Here is a 20,056-nt window from a genome sequence, read left to right as displayed (position 1 = left end):
GAATTGTCTTTGAAACTGATTGGTCCACACCAGAGATGCGCTTTCTTTTGCACCTCGTCTAAAAACGGTGTTAGACCAGAGGGCGCCAAAAGGCGTCCTCTGGTCTAACACCGTTTTGAAGAAAGCTGTTTTGAAGAAAGCTGTCTCTGGGTGTGGACCAATCAGTTTCAAAGACAATGCATATATTATCAGAGTATGTTTTTTTTGTTTGCATTCTGACCACAAGTATTGTGGTTAATGCAGACATGATTCCTTATGAAAGGGTTCAGTTTGGTGTTTTAACATCTTAACACCTGTTTTGTTGCCAGAACAAAGGGGAAAACCTATTCGCATATTTTCGTACTGGCAAAGGAGGTCCCATGATATGCAAGATCATATTATGAAATGCTAAATGGAAACGGGCCGTAGATTCCTATCACATTACAATTGTTTGGAAGGTTTTTTTACAATAAAATATTATTTGCACATTTATTCAAGTCCAGTGATGTGCTGATGGGTACATTTGCTGGTTGCTATCTTCATGGGCGTAACAATTTCCATGGATAAGATGTGACATGACAAACGAGCAGAACATATATTGATCAACACATTTCTACGAAGCAAATATGGCTGGCTGCATAATTTTATTTCATTATAATTCTGCTTGAAATGCGTTTTCTAGACTGGTGTTACGTCATGAGATGAAAAAAACTGAAATCTTTAGAATTATCCCAGTGACCTTTGTCAGAGAACATCCCTTGGAAATGTTTCAGAACATTTTTAAAATACGATGCCAATTGTGCACACCAAGTGGCACGCATTCTTTACTTGCCATAAAAAGTCTATTTCTTCATGGCAATTAAAATAAATGTTTTGGTCCTTTGAGCTGCAATTTACTGCATTAAGAGACAAACCAAATATAAGAGGTTTATTGTGTTCAATTATTGGTGACCAGGATTTTGGTTTAGGATCTCAGCTGTGCTGGCCCAGTGCACCGACATGATGTGAGGCCCCCCAGAGTAGCATGGCTGTTGGCTGTACCATTGTCAATGAGTAAGCAGCATCACCAAAAAATGTACCCTCCATGAGCCACCAGTGCTCTTGAAAATGTACACCAATTGTTTCAGATAATACTATAATGAGTGCAGCAGCAAGCCACTACGGCATGTGTTTGTGTAAAATAAACCAGGTAACTACAATAAGGAGAAGCACATTCACCAGCGTTTTGAGGATTGTTTTTTGAATGGCAAATAAAATACGGCTTAGCACTTACATGCAAGTCCAGACACATACCCCACGGAAGGGCATGTGGCTCTAGGACATGCATTAATAAGAAACAACTGTTGCATTCCAAGGCCAAGCACACAGGAAACTTGTTTTTTATCTGCAGCCAAACATTCCCCCCCCTGGTTTAAATCCTAAAATATACTTCCAAGTCCAGTTTGTATAAGAAAACAACTGGCTTTGTCTATTAACAGTTTACAAAGGCTTGTACAAGTATTAATTTTACAGTTCAGAAGTATGGCATTGCAGAATTTTTGTTTAAAGACCATGTGAATACCAAATGTAGTAGTCACAAGGTGGTGGACATGACCGAGGGGTAAGGTGTTCGACGTTATGTTGTAGACGTTAGCGGTTCGGGTCTGGTGGCTACCTTGGTTATTACTGTGAGTGTAATAACCACACTATACTGTTTGGTTCTTTCGGAAAAGTCACGTGGAAAGAAATTAAATTAAATAATAATAGAATACGACGTTTCGATTGCAACACAAGCAACCATCATCAGGTACAAATGAATGAGAAAACAAACATAGTAAACTTGGAAATATAATGCAATACAACACAGAGAGTCGGCCAACACAACAGTCAACACCCCACCTGGTTGATTACGTTCTTCCAAAGATTGCTAAACTTGAGAGAGAGAGACAAAACACAGACACGGAGATACACAGACAGACACAAGCAGAGACTCACTCAAGTTTAGCAATCTTTGGAAGAACGTAATCAACGAGGTGGGGTTTTGACTGTTTCGTTGGCAGACTCTCTGTGTTGTACTGCATTATATTTCCAAGTTTACTATGTTTGTTTTCTCATTCATTTGTACCTGATGATGGTTGCTTGTGTTGCAATCGAAACGTCGTATTCTATTATTATTTAATTTAATTTCTTTCCACGTAACTTTACCGAAAGAACCAAAGAGTAATTCCTGCAGTCGCGAAAGCTTCGAATCTAGTTTGAACCACACTCCAGTATTCCCTCGTTATTTGCCAGGGAAACGTTCTGGAGATGCTCGCGAATATCACATTTCACGGATTATATCGGCCTATGAAAACCTATACTTTTAATTAATTACCTTAAATGTGTGTCAGTAAACCTCTACACAATCAGGCTTTCACCTCTGCTTCATGGTGATGGTCAGTGACTTGGATTAAACTGTACAGCAGTGATTTTTTTTGTCGCATTATTAAATAGTAAGTATTACATCGTGAACATTTAGTTCATTGTTAAGTTATGAAGCAATATGTAAATGTATTACATGTAATTCATGTGTAAATGTAATTACAGTTTAGTACGTTATGTCTTATTTAATTATTTGTAGTATGCTGGATATCCCTCATAACCGGAAATAATTATTTTAAACAATTACGTAACTGAAAAGTCATATAGAGTGCTTTTCTGTCAATTTTTTTAAATCAAAAACTTGCAAGTCGCTAGCCCTACTTGCCAATACAAAGCATCATCAGCATGCACCTTTACTTAAAAGGACAGAAGTCTTTATTTTGTGTGTTTTGTTAAGCCTGTGCCCTGTAGAGCAACAAAAACATTGTTCCTGCCTCGAATACCGGTCTCTTAACACCAAACTTGACCTCTCTACTTTTCAAGACAAAAGTATGCAGTCAGTAGCGACGAGCTCTGCTAAAACAATGTCTCTTCTAAAACGAATTCTCACAATATCCTTATGCAACATTACGACCTAAACGTACAAATTACATTCCCACTCCCTGCTCTCACTTGTGATAAGGTTTCAAAAGCCCATTGATATTTTGAGGGAAATAGGAGGTGAGTTGTTCACATTTGGCAACTGACGACGTAGTGTGTGAAGCCGGCTTCTGGTGACGCACGAGGGAGTTTACTGAGCCGAGAAGGGAGATAGAGTTCCCTGCACCCGGTGCAGCCATGGCAGAGTAGAAGTCTGATTTAGTTAGACCTTGCCAGAGCTGACTTATTTGACACTTGATGTGTTCCCATCGAGGAACATGTACTATCACGCAAACTCCGGTCATCCTCGCGGCGGCTTTTGGCCAACCATCGAACAAAGACGGTCACTGCATCGTGCTTTACGATGCGCTTCTGTGGATGTCTGGAATGCTCTTCGTTCCGATATTAGGAAGCCAGTGGAGCTATGCACTTTTAAATCTGGATTGAAAACGAATTTCTTTAAGAACTGCTTTTTGTGTTTAGTATGTTTTCCTTCCCCCGCATCTCTGATGAGCATGGTTGGCTATGTACTCTGCAAAAGAAGTTCAACATATATCCATTCCAGATCTGGTCGTATATTTTAAGGCCATATTTCTTTCACTTTCTCTCAAGTCTAGGACCAATGATAGTTTTGCTCATATAGTAGATTAAGCTGTTGTTGAAGAGGTATGATCAGGGCTGAAATTAAGCCCTGGGTCTTCAGTGGGGTGAGATCATTTGCAGACGTAGACATGGTGTCACTCAAGTGCCTAATCGTAGGATTTTGGCATCCATGAAGCATGGATCAATTTATCAGAATATGACAGCAGAGAAGTGAAAAAAACAGATGTTTGGTGTTATATATATGTTTTTTTTAAAGGCAGCGATGTTGACGATTGTGTTGAGTAAATTTGTTAATTGTGCTTGTGATTCATTTGCTGTATGCTTCTTGTATAGATTTTGTAGCGCAGTGTCAAAGTACTGCATCGAATATGCACGCACATCTATTCGAGAGTGACAGACGTTTAAATAGACGTCGTTATACATGAAAAAATAGAGTCAATGAATCAGGTGCAAACCTTATGAGACACCGCTTGAAAAGAGAGGTCTCAAACCACATGGCCAGGTTGAGTGTCTTCACTCTTATTCGCAAAATTGCGTGTTGCGCTACTCTACCTAGGAATGGTGGTTCCACGGGATTTAATGTTGGCCCGATGTTGGAATGTTTCATTTTCTGACATTAGCTACCTAATCACATTAAAGTCAAGGATAATTTCATCTGTAAGCTTTTCTTGGAAAATGTTACATCCTATTTAATTAATTTGTCCATAATACAGGAAACACCATGCATGTTTTATTTAGCTTTCATTGGAATATAATGTACCAACGTTTAGTAATGTTCCTTTGCTTTGAGAAGATATTTAATAATATGGATCTACTGATTAGCTCGGCGAATACACCATTGTCATTATACAGTTTAAGATATTACCCGATACATTATCCACTATTCTATATGCTTCATGCCACATGCATTGCTAGAACATTAACTATAAGTTTTTAACCATTACTATTTAATACTATAACTGCATAACAACTTAATCATAAGGCTAGAACAATAATGTAATTATATAAACAGAACCTAATCATAAGGCTAACACAATAATGTAATTATATAAACAGAACATACATTATTAGTGCTTTAAAGACATATTGCTCTACTTGGTGCCAAAGATGCTCTGCTTAAACCGTTGCAGTTTGTAACATGCAGCGATTCAGCAATTAATTGAGAAAAACTGATCATTACTTTAAGGATACACGCATCGAACGAGGCGCAATTTAATCGATCGTTTACGATTTGTGTAAATTACATGCACAGTTTTTTTTGTAAACATTTAGGCTAAAAGAATGCAGATAGAGGATACGGCATGAGACACACACACAATACAAACGAGACGGTATAATCCTGAACAGAGTTTGTCAGATTTCCCCGGAATGGTACATTTTAACTCGTCCATCACGCTCGTCCTCGCTCCAAGAGGCTGCTGGGATGTTCACACTTGAGTTCGCCTTATTTTGAAGTACCCTGTGAGCCAACAAGCTCTTAAGTCGGGTTTCATCAATATAAAATTGTATCTTTTCATAGTTTTGAGCCGAGTAAGGAATCACAAAAAGTCCAAGATTAGCCATGAAAAGGGTCAGTTGTAAAACACACTGTTTCCCAAGAAACACTCAATAAAAATGTAAATATACATCACCAACAATGCATTGCACCCGATCAATAGTGCAGACAACACACAAGAAGACAAAAGAGGTCACTTACAGGCAAACGATGTGTACACATCGTCCAGTTATTTATACAATGGCAACTAAGCAGGAATTCACTGTAAATTAGTGATGCAACGATGTGCAGTCCAATGTTAAACATTACATTGGAAACCACGTACTCATAAAAGGCCAGTCCTTGAATGGATTTAAATATTTATCTCGCAATAACATTCAAAAACGCTATTAATGTCTGGATGCAATGTGGTACTCACATACAACTGCTGTTGCTGCATTACTAGGAACGTCATAAACTTTCCAAACTCAATTTACCAGTGTGCTTAAAAACAAACTGTTTCAGACGCTCACGTTATATTATTACGTTTTCGTAACATTCATAACTCCCAAGTCTTGTCACAAGTTCACTCAATCACACACCGCTTCTTTCAAAACTGTTGTCTCCACAGAGAGAGTGTATAACATTTGAAATCTTGGATGTTGGTAGTATTTGCACAAATGCATTGAAATTGACCTCACCAAAAAAGGACAGGGAGAATTACATTTGCGTAATCAATATTTACTTTTGAAACTTCTACGCGTCTCGCACAAGTCTCAAGACAGGTATTATACATCTATTAATACTCCCCTGTGCAAGGTATGAAGCCATCGATTTCACAATGTTCACAATCCCCCATTGAGAAGAAAGCAACTGAGCCATTATAATTCAGAAGAGTATCTATAAATAAACACGTGTAGTGAATAAACACGTGTAATTGTGATCCATAACTGTACACTTTAACACTTTTTCCACGTCAATTGCGTTTTTGTTGACTGTCAAGTTGCCTACAATTTTATAAACAACTGCATCGAGTCCAATAGCACGGAATTCCAATGAATCAATTACTCGGGTTGCACAAGAATTGATCAAAGATCACACAGGCATATGGTTACACTCAGCATGCTGTTTGTTTATGTTCTGCAGCCCTGACAGAATTGTGGATAAATACAATTTGCAGACAAATGAGACTCGATTATAAAATGCACCATTACTAACGTTATGTGTTTAGTTAACTGATTTGGACAATGTGGAGATCTTTTGACGATATTATTATCCTTTGTCGATTGCAAAACTGACTGCTGCTTAGCACCGCCTGTTTTGAAACAGATGTATGGACTTCTAAGTTATGGTTATTTAATGTTTATATGAACGAAAGCAAATAACGTTGTACCGAATTACAAATGTTTGCTTATTCTACGGCACATTTTATAACGCTAACTCCCCAGCTATATCCACATGTATAAATCAATTTTACAAGCCTTAATGGTGAGGTGTGTAAGCACGTGATATCACGGAGGCCAATGAAGGGCAAAGTGATTCCAAAAGTCGTGGCCGACTAAACATACTTGTGTAAGCTCCTTAACACTTCGATGAAGACCAAGCTTTGAATGTCGTGGAATTTAATTAAAACATTTTTGTTCTCACAAATCTTCAGGGAACGTTGCATACTTTCCAACATTTCTTGCTAAACGTGGGAGATGTCCACGGATATTATTGCGACGTAAGTTGAACTACATGCAGAATTTATCAACCAAAGAATCCAGTTTGTGACGTAACAAAGCATTGCAAACATATCATATTTGTTCAAATGTCTTATCTCGATTATCTCAGCTCTTTTACCCCCCTCAAACCAAGTTCTGTGAGTACAATTATCGTTGGTGGCCAACAGCCTGGTATGCTTCCATTTCACTCTTGGGGCAGCTGAATTAATGCTGGTATTTAATATCTAGAGAAACCGTGCATTGGGTGACAAATCACAAAACAACTGAATGGGTCCGCTCAATGATAAACAATAAGCCACAAGTTATGGACAATGTTCCAAAAATACGACGTGAATACATTGTTGAGGACGTGTTTCCCCCCGCCCCCGCCTTAATAATACATTGTTTTGATATTCTTCTGCAGACATTTCCTGAAATTTCAAGGTATGACCTCATTTCCCTTTTTTGTTAAAGAGACAGCCCAATGCACGGCCTATGTATGGCGCAGTGCTCCGTGCACACCCCCCCCCCACCGTCGAACTTAATTCACGTGACAATTTAAACATCTGGCGACGTGATAAGAACTGTCAAAATATTACGGCGGCGGAGTGAAATGCCTTTGTGAAAGTGCGGTCATTCGAGTGGCCATGTAGCAGTCTTAAGTGTGCGTACAATTTGTGTGTGAAATGTGCTTTCAATAATCGTGCAAATGTTCTTTAAAATGTTTTACTAGCACGCACAATATCATATTAAATTAAAAAGTATACCCGGAAATTTTCAGTAGTTAAAATGGTAATGGATAATATACTAAAATGAAAATGTTAGTATAATGGGTTCAGCGACTATGAAAGTGACGTGAAGCTGAAAGAATGACAATCATTAAGATTAGTAATGGTGGTCGATGAATGCCAGAAGAGCTTAGTTTATCTTTGTGAGTTTGGCAAATGTTACGTTGCGGTTGTTATTATTATTTTTTTATACAAAGGAACATTTCGTCCAAATTTGGGACACATGAGAAGTGCAACCGCAAACAATGCACAATATATAATACATGGCAATGAAGAATGCAGCCATAATAGGGAAGCATTGTGCAGTGTTTGTACTCGAGAGCAAATACATTATCGTCGAACGTTTTCACGCTAGAAATAAGACACTTTCACGCTTAAAAATGCAGAGATAAGTTAAAGATTTAAGTAGTAATTTTTACAAAAGTTATACAAATGATGAGAAAACATTACAATTCAAGCTTGTGGTTTTTTTCATTTGAACGGTTCTAAGTGTTACGACACCACACAGTATAAGCAAACGGCGATCACATTCAGTGAAAATCGTGTCCTGCTATAACTCTAAATCAGTTCTTGGGAATGCGATTCCAAGTCAATAAACCACGTGTGAATACGAAACAAATACTCTTGTAGGAACAATATTACGTCCTCTTTACGTTTCCATGTGGGATGTAGCAGCCCTGCCCGAGTGCTATTCATTTGGCACGCGTCTCCATTCTCACAGCAGAGGCACTGCTTCTATTTCATGGGCGTGGGAATCGGCACATTTAATACAGAGAACAAAGTGACCTCTGCCCCCCAACGTTGGTCTCACACCTTCACGAGTGAGGATTGAGACAACATTGGCTTCCCGTGTTCATTCGCAACCTCCCCAAACCCCCGTGGTGGAGTGTGCGGAGGCATGGGGAGTTGCGCATGTACACTTTTCTATCAGCATCTTTCTCCAGTTTCGTTCCAACACAAGTCAGTCAAACACCACCCGCCAGCCACTCACACCCCCAGAACCTCTTGCCATCTACCACGTTCATGTAATGTCAGGGGTGGGGAACGTCTGGCCCGCGGGCCGTATAAGGCCCGCAAAATCATTTGGTCTGGCCCTGCCAAGGCAACCACAGGCGGGACTCGAAATTCAATAAATCTAGGAGCAAACCTGGAAAAGCAGTTGCGAGTAGCAACATCATCAATACCAGCTAACATCACACGCCTCGCCAAAGAGAAGCAGTTCCAGCCATCACATTAGGGCGAGTTAATAAAATGTTTGACCAAATATAACGGGATAATTTTTAAGTTGATAATTTTGTATGGCCCGCGATTTATGTTAGAAATATCCAAATGGCCCTTGGCAGAAAAAAGGTTCCCCACCCCTGATGTAATCTATGTATGTGTGTTGAACTTCTTTGGCACCGTACACAGCCAACTGTACTAATCGGAGGCGCGGGGGAAGGACAACAAACGAAACATGTGTGAACTGTGATGCATATGCTGTATGTAAGAAGTGGTTGTTGAAGTGCGTGTGTTTACACAATATAGCCATGGCCTCCACATATCACTCATCTCCAAAACTCCAGATGATCAATAATAATATCACTATAATACCCGATTGAGTACGACTGCCTGAGGACTTGTGACCATCTGGTGGGGCTAACAAATAATGTCGCAGTTGGCTACGCACTGTGCGAATGAAAGTTCAACATACATACATAAATAATCTCTCTCAAATTAAGCACCTTGCGGATCTTGTCAAGGAGCATAAACCACCATGTGAACTACGGTCATCTTCGCAGCAGCTTTTGGCTGGCCATCGAACAAAGACGGTCACTGCATCGCGCGCTTTCAGATGGGCTTCAGCGGCCGTCTGGAATGTTCTTCCTTCCCGATATTAGGAAGCCACTGGAACGATGCACTTTTAAATCTAGATTGAAAACTAATTTCTTTAGAACTGCTTTTTGTGTTTAGGTTGTTATCCTTCCCCCGCACCTGCGATTATCATGGTTGGCTACGTACGGTGTGAACGAAGTTGGACATACATAAGCAACTGGAATGTAACCTTGAAATGCTTAAACTAAAGTTGTAGTGCCTACCTATCCCCTGCCATATCACTCTACTCCCTTCCACGCACTCTCCATTATAGAAACCCAAATTTGCACCGTTTGCTCAATGGGAGGTTCCTCTTTCCGCATTGTCTGTGTATCCCTTCCTCAGGCGATTAGTGCTGTCAACTCCATGGCCCTGTTCAGGTTCAGGCTCAAGACTTTCTGCTCTACCTCTGCCTATATTTGGATGTCTCTTTATCTGTATAGAATAAATATCTGAATAAACATGCCTTCTGTCGCACTATTTTGTCCAGTGTCTTTAGATGTGATTACATTTCGATATTAATATAATAAACTAGCCTTTTGCCCGTCCAAGGACGGGTGTATTGCAGTAAATCGGAAACTTGCAAGCGAAAAGCAGACCACGACGTGATATTCATTGCATTTGTAAGGGCGCGGTGCCACAGACTTATTTCATTTTAAAGTTATAATCCCTTGTTCATCATGACGTCCTTTTGACTTCGATGTCTCAGTAGCATCACGGAGATCGCGTGACGTGAGGGTTCTGCCTTTGTAGTGACGGTTGTAAGTTGACGCCGAGGAGGGGGGAGGAGGCGCCTCGGCCCCCCCTCATGTCGAGTGACGTCAGCTGCTAATTATTATTAATGGGGGGGGGGGGGGGAGAGTGTCCATATGGAGGACGTCACCTGCTCATGAATATTAATGAGGGGGGCTGGTCGATGTGGCGTGACGTCACGAGCATTAAGGACAGTCACTCCTGGGTGATTATAGTAGGTATACAATATTGTATTGCATTGAAAAGTGCATTTTTAGAGGCTGGTGTGGATTTACTCCTCAGAAACTGCAATTAAAATGGCTGTAAGTGGAGCAGTTGTCTGCGTACTATGTTGCTACATTTACAAGAGATACTTCAAAAAGGGAAATGTTTAACTGAGAGCAGGATTGGGGATTTAAGGCTGTTGGGAAGCTCAGTGATTAGCGTATCTGCCACAAAGGTAGAAAAACCTTGTATGCAGTAGATTTTGCAGCCATCAGGCAGCCATCAGATATTTTTTTCCGAGGAACGATAAACACAAATCTGGCATCTGCTGTAAAATGTATGTCAAAGGCGTGTGACATTATCCAGGGCACTCCGTGCCATTGTCATGTCTCATTTATTAAAATGGCCCGTAATTCATGAACTCTGTGTACCCTATTTTTCTTTCAGAAAAAAACACCACGCCCATCATTAACACTGCTTATATGAACATATTTTATACAGTACTTTAATACTTGTGCTTTATACATTTTTGTCAATCCACTGCTGGATAACGGCCACTTATTCTGTGTTAGTCAAGGGGGTCATTGGATTATACTCTGCCGTGCTGGTCAGTGTGGGATGGCTTCTGGACATCTGTGAAAACTACTGGAGAAAAAGAGCTTCACAGCTCATCAGATTCCTCCAGTATAAATACATATTCAGATTCTGGTGAACAAGTGGCCCAGGAACAGCTTGGATATCACCCGCCAATGATGGTTGGCCTGACCAGGAATTGAACTCAAGGCGCCAGATGCTTGGTGCAGTGTGCCATTAACTGTGCCACCACTCCATCCACATATTAGTGGACCGGTTAAGATGTGTTTATTTGTAAACTTCAACGTTTTTTTTATATCTAGCACCACAGTGGGAAGGTTTTAATCTCCATTTATACGCTTATCACATTTTTTATTATCTCTGTTTATATGGGCTATGACAAATTTCGTTAATTTCCAGTAACGCGATCACATTATATATATTCTTCTGTTATATGAGTACAGAAGCAGAGGTATGATCACAGCACAGTGACATTTTTTGACGGACTGCAGAGGATCAATGACAAACTGTGCATGCTCATCTACACAATCTGCACTGCCCGATCTGGCTGATATGAGCACAGCACCAATTTCCCCAAATGCCGGACGCCATCATTTCCAGTCAGCAGGAAACAGTCACCTGATCATCCCACGCACCAAGACATCAAGATACGCCACCCCCACCCCTGCAGTATTACGGCATCACCTATCTACACATTTGCCGACTCACTCACCAACTCATTTACCCAGCCACTCACCTGTCTACGTGGAACTCATCGCGAGTCACTGTCCGTGTTTTGTGTCTATCCATCTTGAGATATATTCAGTATAACGATAGTTCCTTCATGAAACCCTTTGTGCCGTAATAATGGCATGAATACCAAACGTACGTATTTGATGTATTGATTCATGTCTTATCTTATTTGTGTGATTAAATTATCCTTGCAAAAGGAACAATGATTACCAAAATAAATATATCAACCCGAACGCAGTTAAAGAGCAACGATGAACCGATTTGATGTACAGTTTTAGAGAAGTATCACAATCCTCCTTAACGCGGGCACAGGATTCCTAAATTGTTGAGATGTAAACATGTTGGCACCAACAATTTTCTACTCCTAAATCATACTACAAGTATCGATCAAACGGCTTTTTGGAACTCACGTGTTTTCTGTACAAGGCTCACATACAGGCATTGGACATCGCCTGTCACCAGTACCAGTAGTAGTGTGTGGGTCATGCAATGTGGGTAGGACATCCACAACCAGAATGGGTCGGCTGTTGCGAAGCAAGTGAGCATGACTCAAGCATGCTGCGTGAATACGGTTCCACGCTGCCATTCACTTTTTTTTCTTACGCCGTGCAACAAAGTAACTGCACATGCACTTTGTCCACTGCGAAACCTCGCATTAAATGAACGGTGTCCCAAGAACCAGTAAAACTGGGTGGGTACCCTGCTGGAACAACCGACGAGCCCGCAAGGACTGCATTCTGTTGGGAGATGAATTTTGGCTGTGCAAAATAAATGAGACCAACACGGAGGGATCTTTGGCTAAAAGTCGTGGGAGAATAGCTGTGTTGACAGTAATACATATCACTGTATGTATGCATCAATGTGTGTGTGTGCAAATGCACGCAAAGTACGATTGTCAAAAGTGGATTACATTCCGGTCAGTCTCTTATGTTTAACACTGGACACAGATTTGCCATGCGCCAAACTTTCCACAGTCACTGGCGTGATTGCCACCACTGTTTAGTGATGAACGGTGATTATTGATCATATCTGACTGGGCTAGCAGCAGACATCTCTGCTTGTATTGGACGGGTTACAGCACTTAATGTATCGACCGGCTATGTGCAAGCTGCCTGCAATGCTATGGACAAGCTACCTGGTCTGTCACTGCGCACAAAACTGTGAGTGTTCATGGCCAACTGTCTTGACACCAACGTCTACAATTGTAATGTGTGTTGAACTTCGTTCAACCGTGCTAATCGGAGGTGCAGGATCCCATTGCATACATGTAAACCAGAAAGGAGTCACATCAATAAAATACCTCCTGAAAACCTGAGGAAAACCACCAAGAAACTTAAGACAGGGAGAACCCAAGAAACTTAGGCACGAACATATTTAACTGTCATGCAGGCAAGGGTGAGTCTAATGTGTTGGAGAAAATATGGGAGGGCGGGTGGCTAAATGGGTTTGCCCAGCAGCAAGGGGCTAATGTCCGCCACTTAGTGAACACCCCGTAATAATCATCATCATCTTGGAGAGTTGGAATTAGTTTTCCACTTGTTTCTCATAGGAAGGCCGCCATAACCAAAACGAAACTTTTTAAGATGACAATTTAATAAGGCCTGCACAAACCATTGGCAGCAGCTACCGGCGAGGCTCGGAAAAAAAAAATTGTGCCGATTGACTTAGTTTCGGGTAAACAACACACAACGTGAGATTCTATTGCGGTGAAAAAAAAAACCTTCTCACGGGTAATCCTTGAGACGTTACATTTATGCGAATTGCATGAACATCTCTGCCAGCTTCAGCCTTTCAGCTGGCCCGTCTGCATTCCGTTCTACATTTGTCCAGACTAAAGAAAGATGACAGATTTTAGAAAGATATGGCTGGCCATGCATGCGAGGCTGTGGTGGACGATACGTGTTCGTATGCCCAGATACTGCGTGCCTATACAGCCGATGGTTTGCCCGGACCAAAGAGGTCACACGGGTGCAGCATTGATCACATCGGTGATGTCACAATCACATGAAAAATCCAGATAAAAGCAGTAACTCGTACATAGCGTTACACATCAGGAGCAGTATTTCGATACGGGTGGAGTAATAATAATACATGGTCCTTTTATGGCATGCTGTGGCACTCATGAGGGTTGTTGAATGATACTTCACCGTGCTGATCAGTGCGGGTTGGTGAACAGGAGACACAGGACTGGTTCACGTACCGCTCGCCAATTGAAATTAACCAAAGCTGGGAATCAGACTGAGATCGCCAGAATTTAAACACGCCACTCCGCCCCTAATTTAGTGTGTCATCACACGCGAATGACAAGTAAACCTGTGTCAAAATAATCCATTCAGTGAGTTTACACATTTCATTGTCCAGCTCTCAAACCTTTGCCTCCTTCAGGGCCACGTACAGCTCATGCAAAAATGTGCGTCAGACAAGAAATGTAAAAAAATATATACGGTAATTCAAAAACAATAACTTACCTCCCAAGAACCCCGTGGATGTCATAGAAGTCCTCCACTTTCAAACGGCAGAATTCGGCCATCGCATTTCCGGCTTCACTGTCGTCTGCTGATATGGGAACTCTGCAGCTCATGTCACGGCATTTCCATTGTAATTTGTTTAACTCTGAAACTGAAAGAAACAACGTATTATCATTCATAAGGGGAAACATTTCTACATGCTTTGAAAAATACAATTAAATGAAAATGCAAACATTAACTAAGAAAAGTTTGATCAGTTCCGAAGCACACGCTGACCCATTTCTGTTTTTTCATGAACAGAAAACATGAAGCTGAGACTTGTGTGTAGGAGGGCTTTAAACAACCACACAGTTTACAATCAGACCCTCCTCCTACCTACCCACCCACGTGTTGCCCACCCTTCACCCCAAGCCACCAACCTCCCTAAAGTTCACTAACTGTTAGTTGCATGTGTGTAAGTTGTGTGTGTATGTTGTGTGTGTGTGTATGTTGTATGTGTGTATGTTGAACTTATTTCGCACCGGACGGAGCCAACCACCCTCGGACACTGGTTTGCTTGACGCTGGGTACTAGAATTAAACAATGGTTTGATGGATTAATGAATTGCAATTATTTACTGTATTCGCAGGCTCCATTTGCATTGCCAAACAATGCCAAACAATGCAAATGCGTACAGTAGTATAAAATGAAATAACAGCCACTAAAACTGCTTTTGCAGCCAACCGCAAGAGTTAAAACTTCCCCTTTTAAATGGTGTGCACACCTTTCCGTATCACGCAGAAGAATCAACGCTAAGTAAAATATAAAGGGCAATCACATTTCACGACTAAATATGTACGGAGCAAAATGTATCTCTGAGTCCATGGCCTCGAATTAAATAAGATGTTTATGAATCCTAGAGAGATGTGTGCAACCTCATAATTCTTAGCATTTACTTATTTACAATTTGTAGGAGATGAGTGGCCCATTTTTTGACACATCCAGGCAGCACAAATTAACTTCGAGTTAACTAGGACTTTTGAATTGAGAAAAATAATAAATAAGTAATGATGTTTCAGCAGATTATTAATGTTTAACATTAATGTTCAACATTAATATTTAACATCATTATTGTTCAACATTAATATTTAACATTAATGTTCAACATTAATGACATCCTAATCAAAATGTTTTATTTTTCTGCTGCCGAAATGTGTGGTATTATCATTGTTTCTACTAGTAAAACGAATACAATTGTAAAACAATTGCAGGCTTTAAAGAATGTACTACCGCCCCTATTAATACACCAACAACCCTAAAATAAAGTTTGACATGTCTTTCTTTAAAGAAAACCGTCCTCTAAATACTATATATTTGTATAAGTACGCATTTACGTGAAGTTGAATAATACATATGTCAATTTAAATGTCCCGTTAACTTAATGACACACTCGTCAACCATGCCTATCCACTGCTGCATGAAGGCCTTCCTGAGCTGTAAAACATCTCTCACGGTTGTGATCAACAATCCCACTTAGCTCCTGCGCATGAGTTGATCTCACGCTCCATCTCCGCGGTGGCCCTCCCTGGCTTGTCTTTGGCTGCCACTCCGTGGTTAGTCTCGACTGCCGGCCATAATCCCTTCCAGTGACGTGTCCTGCCCAAGCCCAATTAATTTTCTTAACAGTCAAAAGGATGCCTCTAACCTGCATATGATCTTTACACCATGTACCGTATTCATCTTTCTCTCCCTACATATAATGGTCTCTTGTGTGCACATTTAGGCGTTGTTTCCATCATACTTGTCAATGACCATGTTTCTGATTCATATTTCCTAGCATGTATATGTTGAAGTTCTATGTATGTATGTATGTTGAACTTCTTTCGCACCGTGCGTAGCCAAAATTCTAATCGGAAGTGCGGGGGAAGGATAACACATTGAACACAAAAAGCACCTCATAAAGGAATTGGTTTTCAAACTCGATTTAAAAGTGCATAGCTTCAGTGGCTTCCTAATATCGAAAGGAAGAGCGTTCTAGACTGCAAGTAATATGCACTGGTACATATTTTTGTGTAAATATTAGGCCCATTGGTATGTTCTTTTTTTATTATTTCTCGAGAAATAATTTCTATATATAAAACAGCATTTGATTAAACAAATTAAAGCCAGAATGAAAGTGAATACATTGCTTTTTTTTAATACACATATCTAGAAAACCGTCAACACCTAGCTAATCATGATTAAATACTTAAACGAAAATGTTGTGAGCTTACTGAAAATATTTTAAGCGGAGGATAGTCATCTTTGATGAAAATTTTAATGTCAAATAACGTTCATACGCATCTTTTTTTAGACAATGTACACAGTATTATATTATGCACCTTATTCCAAAAAATGTGCTGAATTTTGTAGTCATGGGGAAGTTGGCACAAACATTGATCGTACTTTCTGCGGGATTGTATAGGCGGCTGTTGTGCAGACCGTAAGTGCATTAGCATCAGAGAAACAAACTGGAGCGAACAAAAAACACGACCATTTGTCAAGCGTTCAACACCCACCCAGTGATTCATTTGTCACGATCCGAGGTCACAATTCTGATTCTTTTAGTTCGTATTGTTTCTTGTTTTTTTTTCACGTCTCTCGCATTTTTCTTACCACATCCGTCTAAATGCTAAATGAGCTTATACAGGGTGCTTACATTTGTTTTAACACTTCTCAGAATTTGCAACAATACCACAATAAATGTGCCTCCGGGCTCTGGTAGACCACCTGGAGAAGATTCCAGGCACGTGTTGACAATGACGGCGAACAAGTGGAGACTTTTTGAAGCTATTAACATACATTTGCTATCATGTTGCAGTGTATTATCCATTCTTTGTCACATTAAAAACAAGTCCCATCTAAGTGTTAACATTTTTTTGAAGCACCCAGTACAGTTATTTGGATACACTCTGCACAAAATCAAGACTATCGTACAGACAACAACATTCCACGAGAGATCATTTGTACTAGCACGTCGTTTTGGTTATTTTTAGAGGAAGCTGGAATCTTCTTCTTCGTTAATATGGAAAGCTGAAATTAGCAACGTTATACGTGTGTGGATTTCGAGGTTATTGAGCCATTGAGTAGCCTCTGTGGAGGCTTGGTGGATGTTTGTGATATAGCCAACGGATCGGCCGGATGGGGAAGTGTTGGATCGGTGGTCTGCCTCTGGTGACCGCAGAATTTACATTGCAGACTGTTCTTTATTTCCCATTAATGACAACTAAAACATGCACCTTGCACGTCACTGCATTGCCAACAATTGTGACTCAACATGAATAACTAAAATCACCCAAATCGCCCTGACCCAAAGACCCAAAAGTACAAAGGTCGACCTTTCGTCACCACCAACACCATGGTAGGACTTTGAAGAGCGAATAACTCAACTTGGTCATTTTACTCTTTTGTAAGCGAATACTTTTTTGTTAGTTATGACACACATGACCCTGGGCAACGGGGAAGTTTGGTCAAACATACCCCCAGCACGCACACGGCGTCATCCAGCGGTGATTTGTGCGTGTACACGTGCCCTGTTTACATGAACAGCACTGCTCTATTCGTAACTCAATTATCACGACCATTTCATTGCTCATCACATGCGGTTCATCAGAACGCGTCGTACTGCCCGATTACGTACGGCAACATCATTAGAGGCAAACATGACGTTCACGTTTCAGGGCTGGTGCTCTATTTGAACTGCAATGTCAAAGTCTGAGGGGTGCGGTGACAAGTTTATTTAACCACGTAATTATTTTATTGTTAAAGCATTTTTGCATCGAGTAAAACGTAAAGACCTGCAGCCTCCCTGCGGCGATGAATACCCGTGTTGAATACCCGTTTAGCGAAGCAGACAATCATCTTACAGCCCAACGGGATGGAGTTGCAGGCTCACTCACAACGCACGCACGTGCCACATCAACGTGGCTTCACAACTTTTAAACAATGTTGTTGTTATTCTTGGCTGTGGATTTCACACCTGATGATGATTGCTTGTGTTGCAGTCGAAACGTCGTGAGGATTTTTATTGTTTTATATTTATATTATTTTATTATTTCCCTTCTACGTGACTTTACCGAAACAACCAAGAATATGAATCCCTGCAGCCACGAAAGCTTTAAATCAATATGTTGTTGTTGTTGTTTTGAGACACTGCATTGGACAGTGGTGCACAACTAACATACAAACAAACAAAAACCCTCAATACATTCGTCCCTCGAACGCTTCCGGGAGAGAAGAATAAACAGTGGACGGCGACGTTTGGGGTAATTGCCCTTGTTTATATACTAGTAGCGATGAACTTTGACGAACGTGGTGAGTTTCCCCGTCTTAAACCCGTGCGCTCTCAGCCATGAGCAGGCGTCTGCGCTGTTTCTCAATTCCCTTTACCTCCTTGCCTCTTCCTCCCTCCGGCTTGTGAAGAAGACCCGGACTGGGACGAAGGGCTTATTGCTTGCGGGGGAGAAACCTGTGTAATTGCGTTGACTTTACATGAATTGGTGCGCATCATGCGCATACCACTACAACGCGCAGCACGCTACGTTACGCAGAAACCGCCCTTGCTTCATCGGTTGTATTGCCACGAGACGACTCCCACATGTCACATTGCCTGACATTCAACAGCGTAAGCGTCGCTGTGCTGCTGCGGGACTGTGTGTGTCTGTGTTTGTGTGTGTCTCTGTGTGTGTGTGCCTCTGTATGTGTGTCTGTCTATCTGTGTCTGTGTGTGTCTCTGTGTGTGTCTGTGTGTGTCTCTGTGTGTGTGTCTGTCTATCTGTGTGTGTCTCTGTGTTTGTGCCTCTGTGTGTGTTTGTGTGTGTCTGTGTGTGTGTCTGTGTTTGTGTGTGTCTCTGTGTGGTGTGTCGCTGTGTGTGTCTCTGTGTGTGTGTCTGTGTGTGTCTCTGTGTGTGTCTGTGTCTCTGTGTGTCTGTGTGTGTCTGTGTGTGTGTGTCTGTGTGTAGCGGTTAGCGCGCTGCGCTATGAACCCAGCGACCCGGGTTCGATTCCCACTCACGGCCAACACCCAGTGACGATTATCTAAACCGGTCCTGGGCCTGCGCTAGGTCGACTCAGCCTGAAATGAGTACCTGGTGCGGTGTGTCAAATTATCGCCGCTGGGGGGACAAAGGCGGCCGGGCGTGATGCTGGCCACCCACCCCCTCGTGAACAGCGCTTGCCCCAACAGTCTGTTACAGGCTACACGGGGGATCTTTGTCTTTGTGCAAGACCGTCTGCGTACGCGTATCCATTGCATCAGGCACGAGTCATTGTGTCACAATCCCCTGGCTGGACGAGAGGTCCTCTTCCAAGCCTGGTGGTGGTGGTGGTGGTTTACGTGACCATACTTCACCACCCCGGTCCATGCGGGATTTGACACAGAGGCAGTTTAGAGCGGGCGGTGAAACACGATAAAAAAAGATAACCCAGGCACAGAGCAATACCATCCGTTCGTCCGACTCACCCCTTACCGAAACGTGGTGCACACTTGCGCGTTGAGTGTCGCACCTCTGCGGGTCCGAAGTTTCAGGGAACTCGCTTCTCGTCCGCGCTGCTGTGATGTGGCTAACCTCGGGGAGAGTTTGTTCGCCGTCTCTCTCTCCCCGCGCATGTGTGCGTGTGTGTGTACGGACCGGCGTAGAGAGAGAGAGGAGAGAGAGGAGAGTTGAGTGAGCGTTGGGAGCGATCCCCGTGCGCGTTGCGTTGAGCTACAGCTCCGCTTCAGTGACGTCACAGCGGCTCCCTGCACGCCCGCCCCCCATAGACCGGACACGTGGAGGTGGCTTGCCAACACCACAGGTAACAATCATCTTGCCGGGCCGACATCGTGACAGAAACACACAACAACAACAACCGCCATTCGCCACTAAGTGGCGGTGACGTCACCACGACGCTTGTACCAGGCCATGT

General features: G+C 41.8%; 1 protein-coding gene across 1 annotated transcript in view; it reads right to left on the bottom strand.

Moving 5' to 3' along the window:
- Window positions 1–19,838, bottom strand: part of LOC144953984 (death-associated protein kinase 2-like) — a 69,414-nt gene extending 49,576 nt beyond the window's left edge. Inside the window, exons 1-2 of the mRNA XM_078884581.1 lie at window positions 19,618–19,838; window positions 14,132–14,282 (exon numbers count right to left, since the gene is read on the bottom strand). Coding sequence (XP_078740707.1) covers window positions 14,132–14,244 — 113 coding nt within the window. The 5' untranslated portion in view covers window positions 14,245–14,282; window positions 19,618–19,838. The remainder of the gene's footprint in view (window positions 1–14,131; window positions 14,283–19,617) is intronic.
- Window positions 19,839–20,056: the final 218 nt, after the last annotated feature.

This window comes from Lampetra fluviatilis, chromosome 3 (genome assembly GCF_964198595.1).
Source record: "Lampetra fluviatilis chromosome 3, kcLamFluv1.1, whole genome shotgun sequence".
Classification (NCBI taxonomy): domain Eukaryota; kingdom Metazoa; phylum Chordata; class Hyperoartia; order Petromyzontiformes; family Petromyzontidae; genus Lampetra; species Lampetra fluviatilis.
This window is presented reverse-complemented; position numbering and strand designations above follow the sequence as displayed.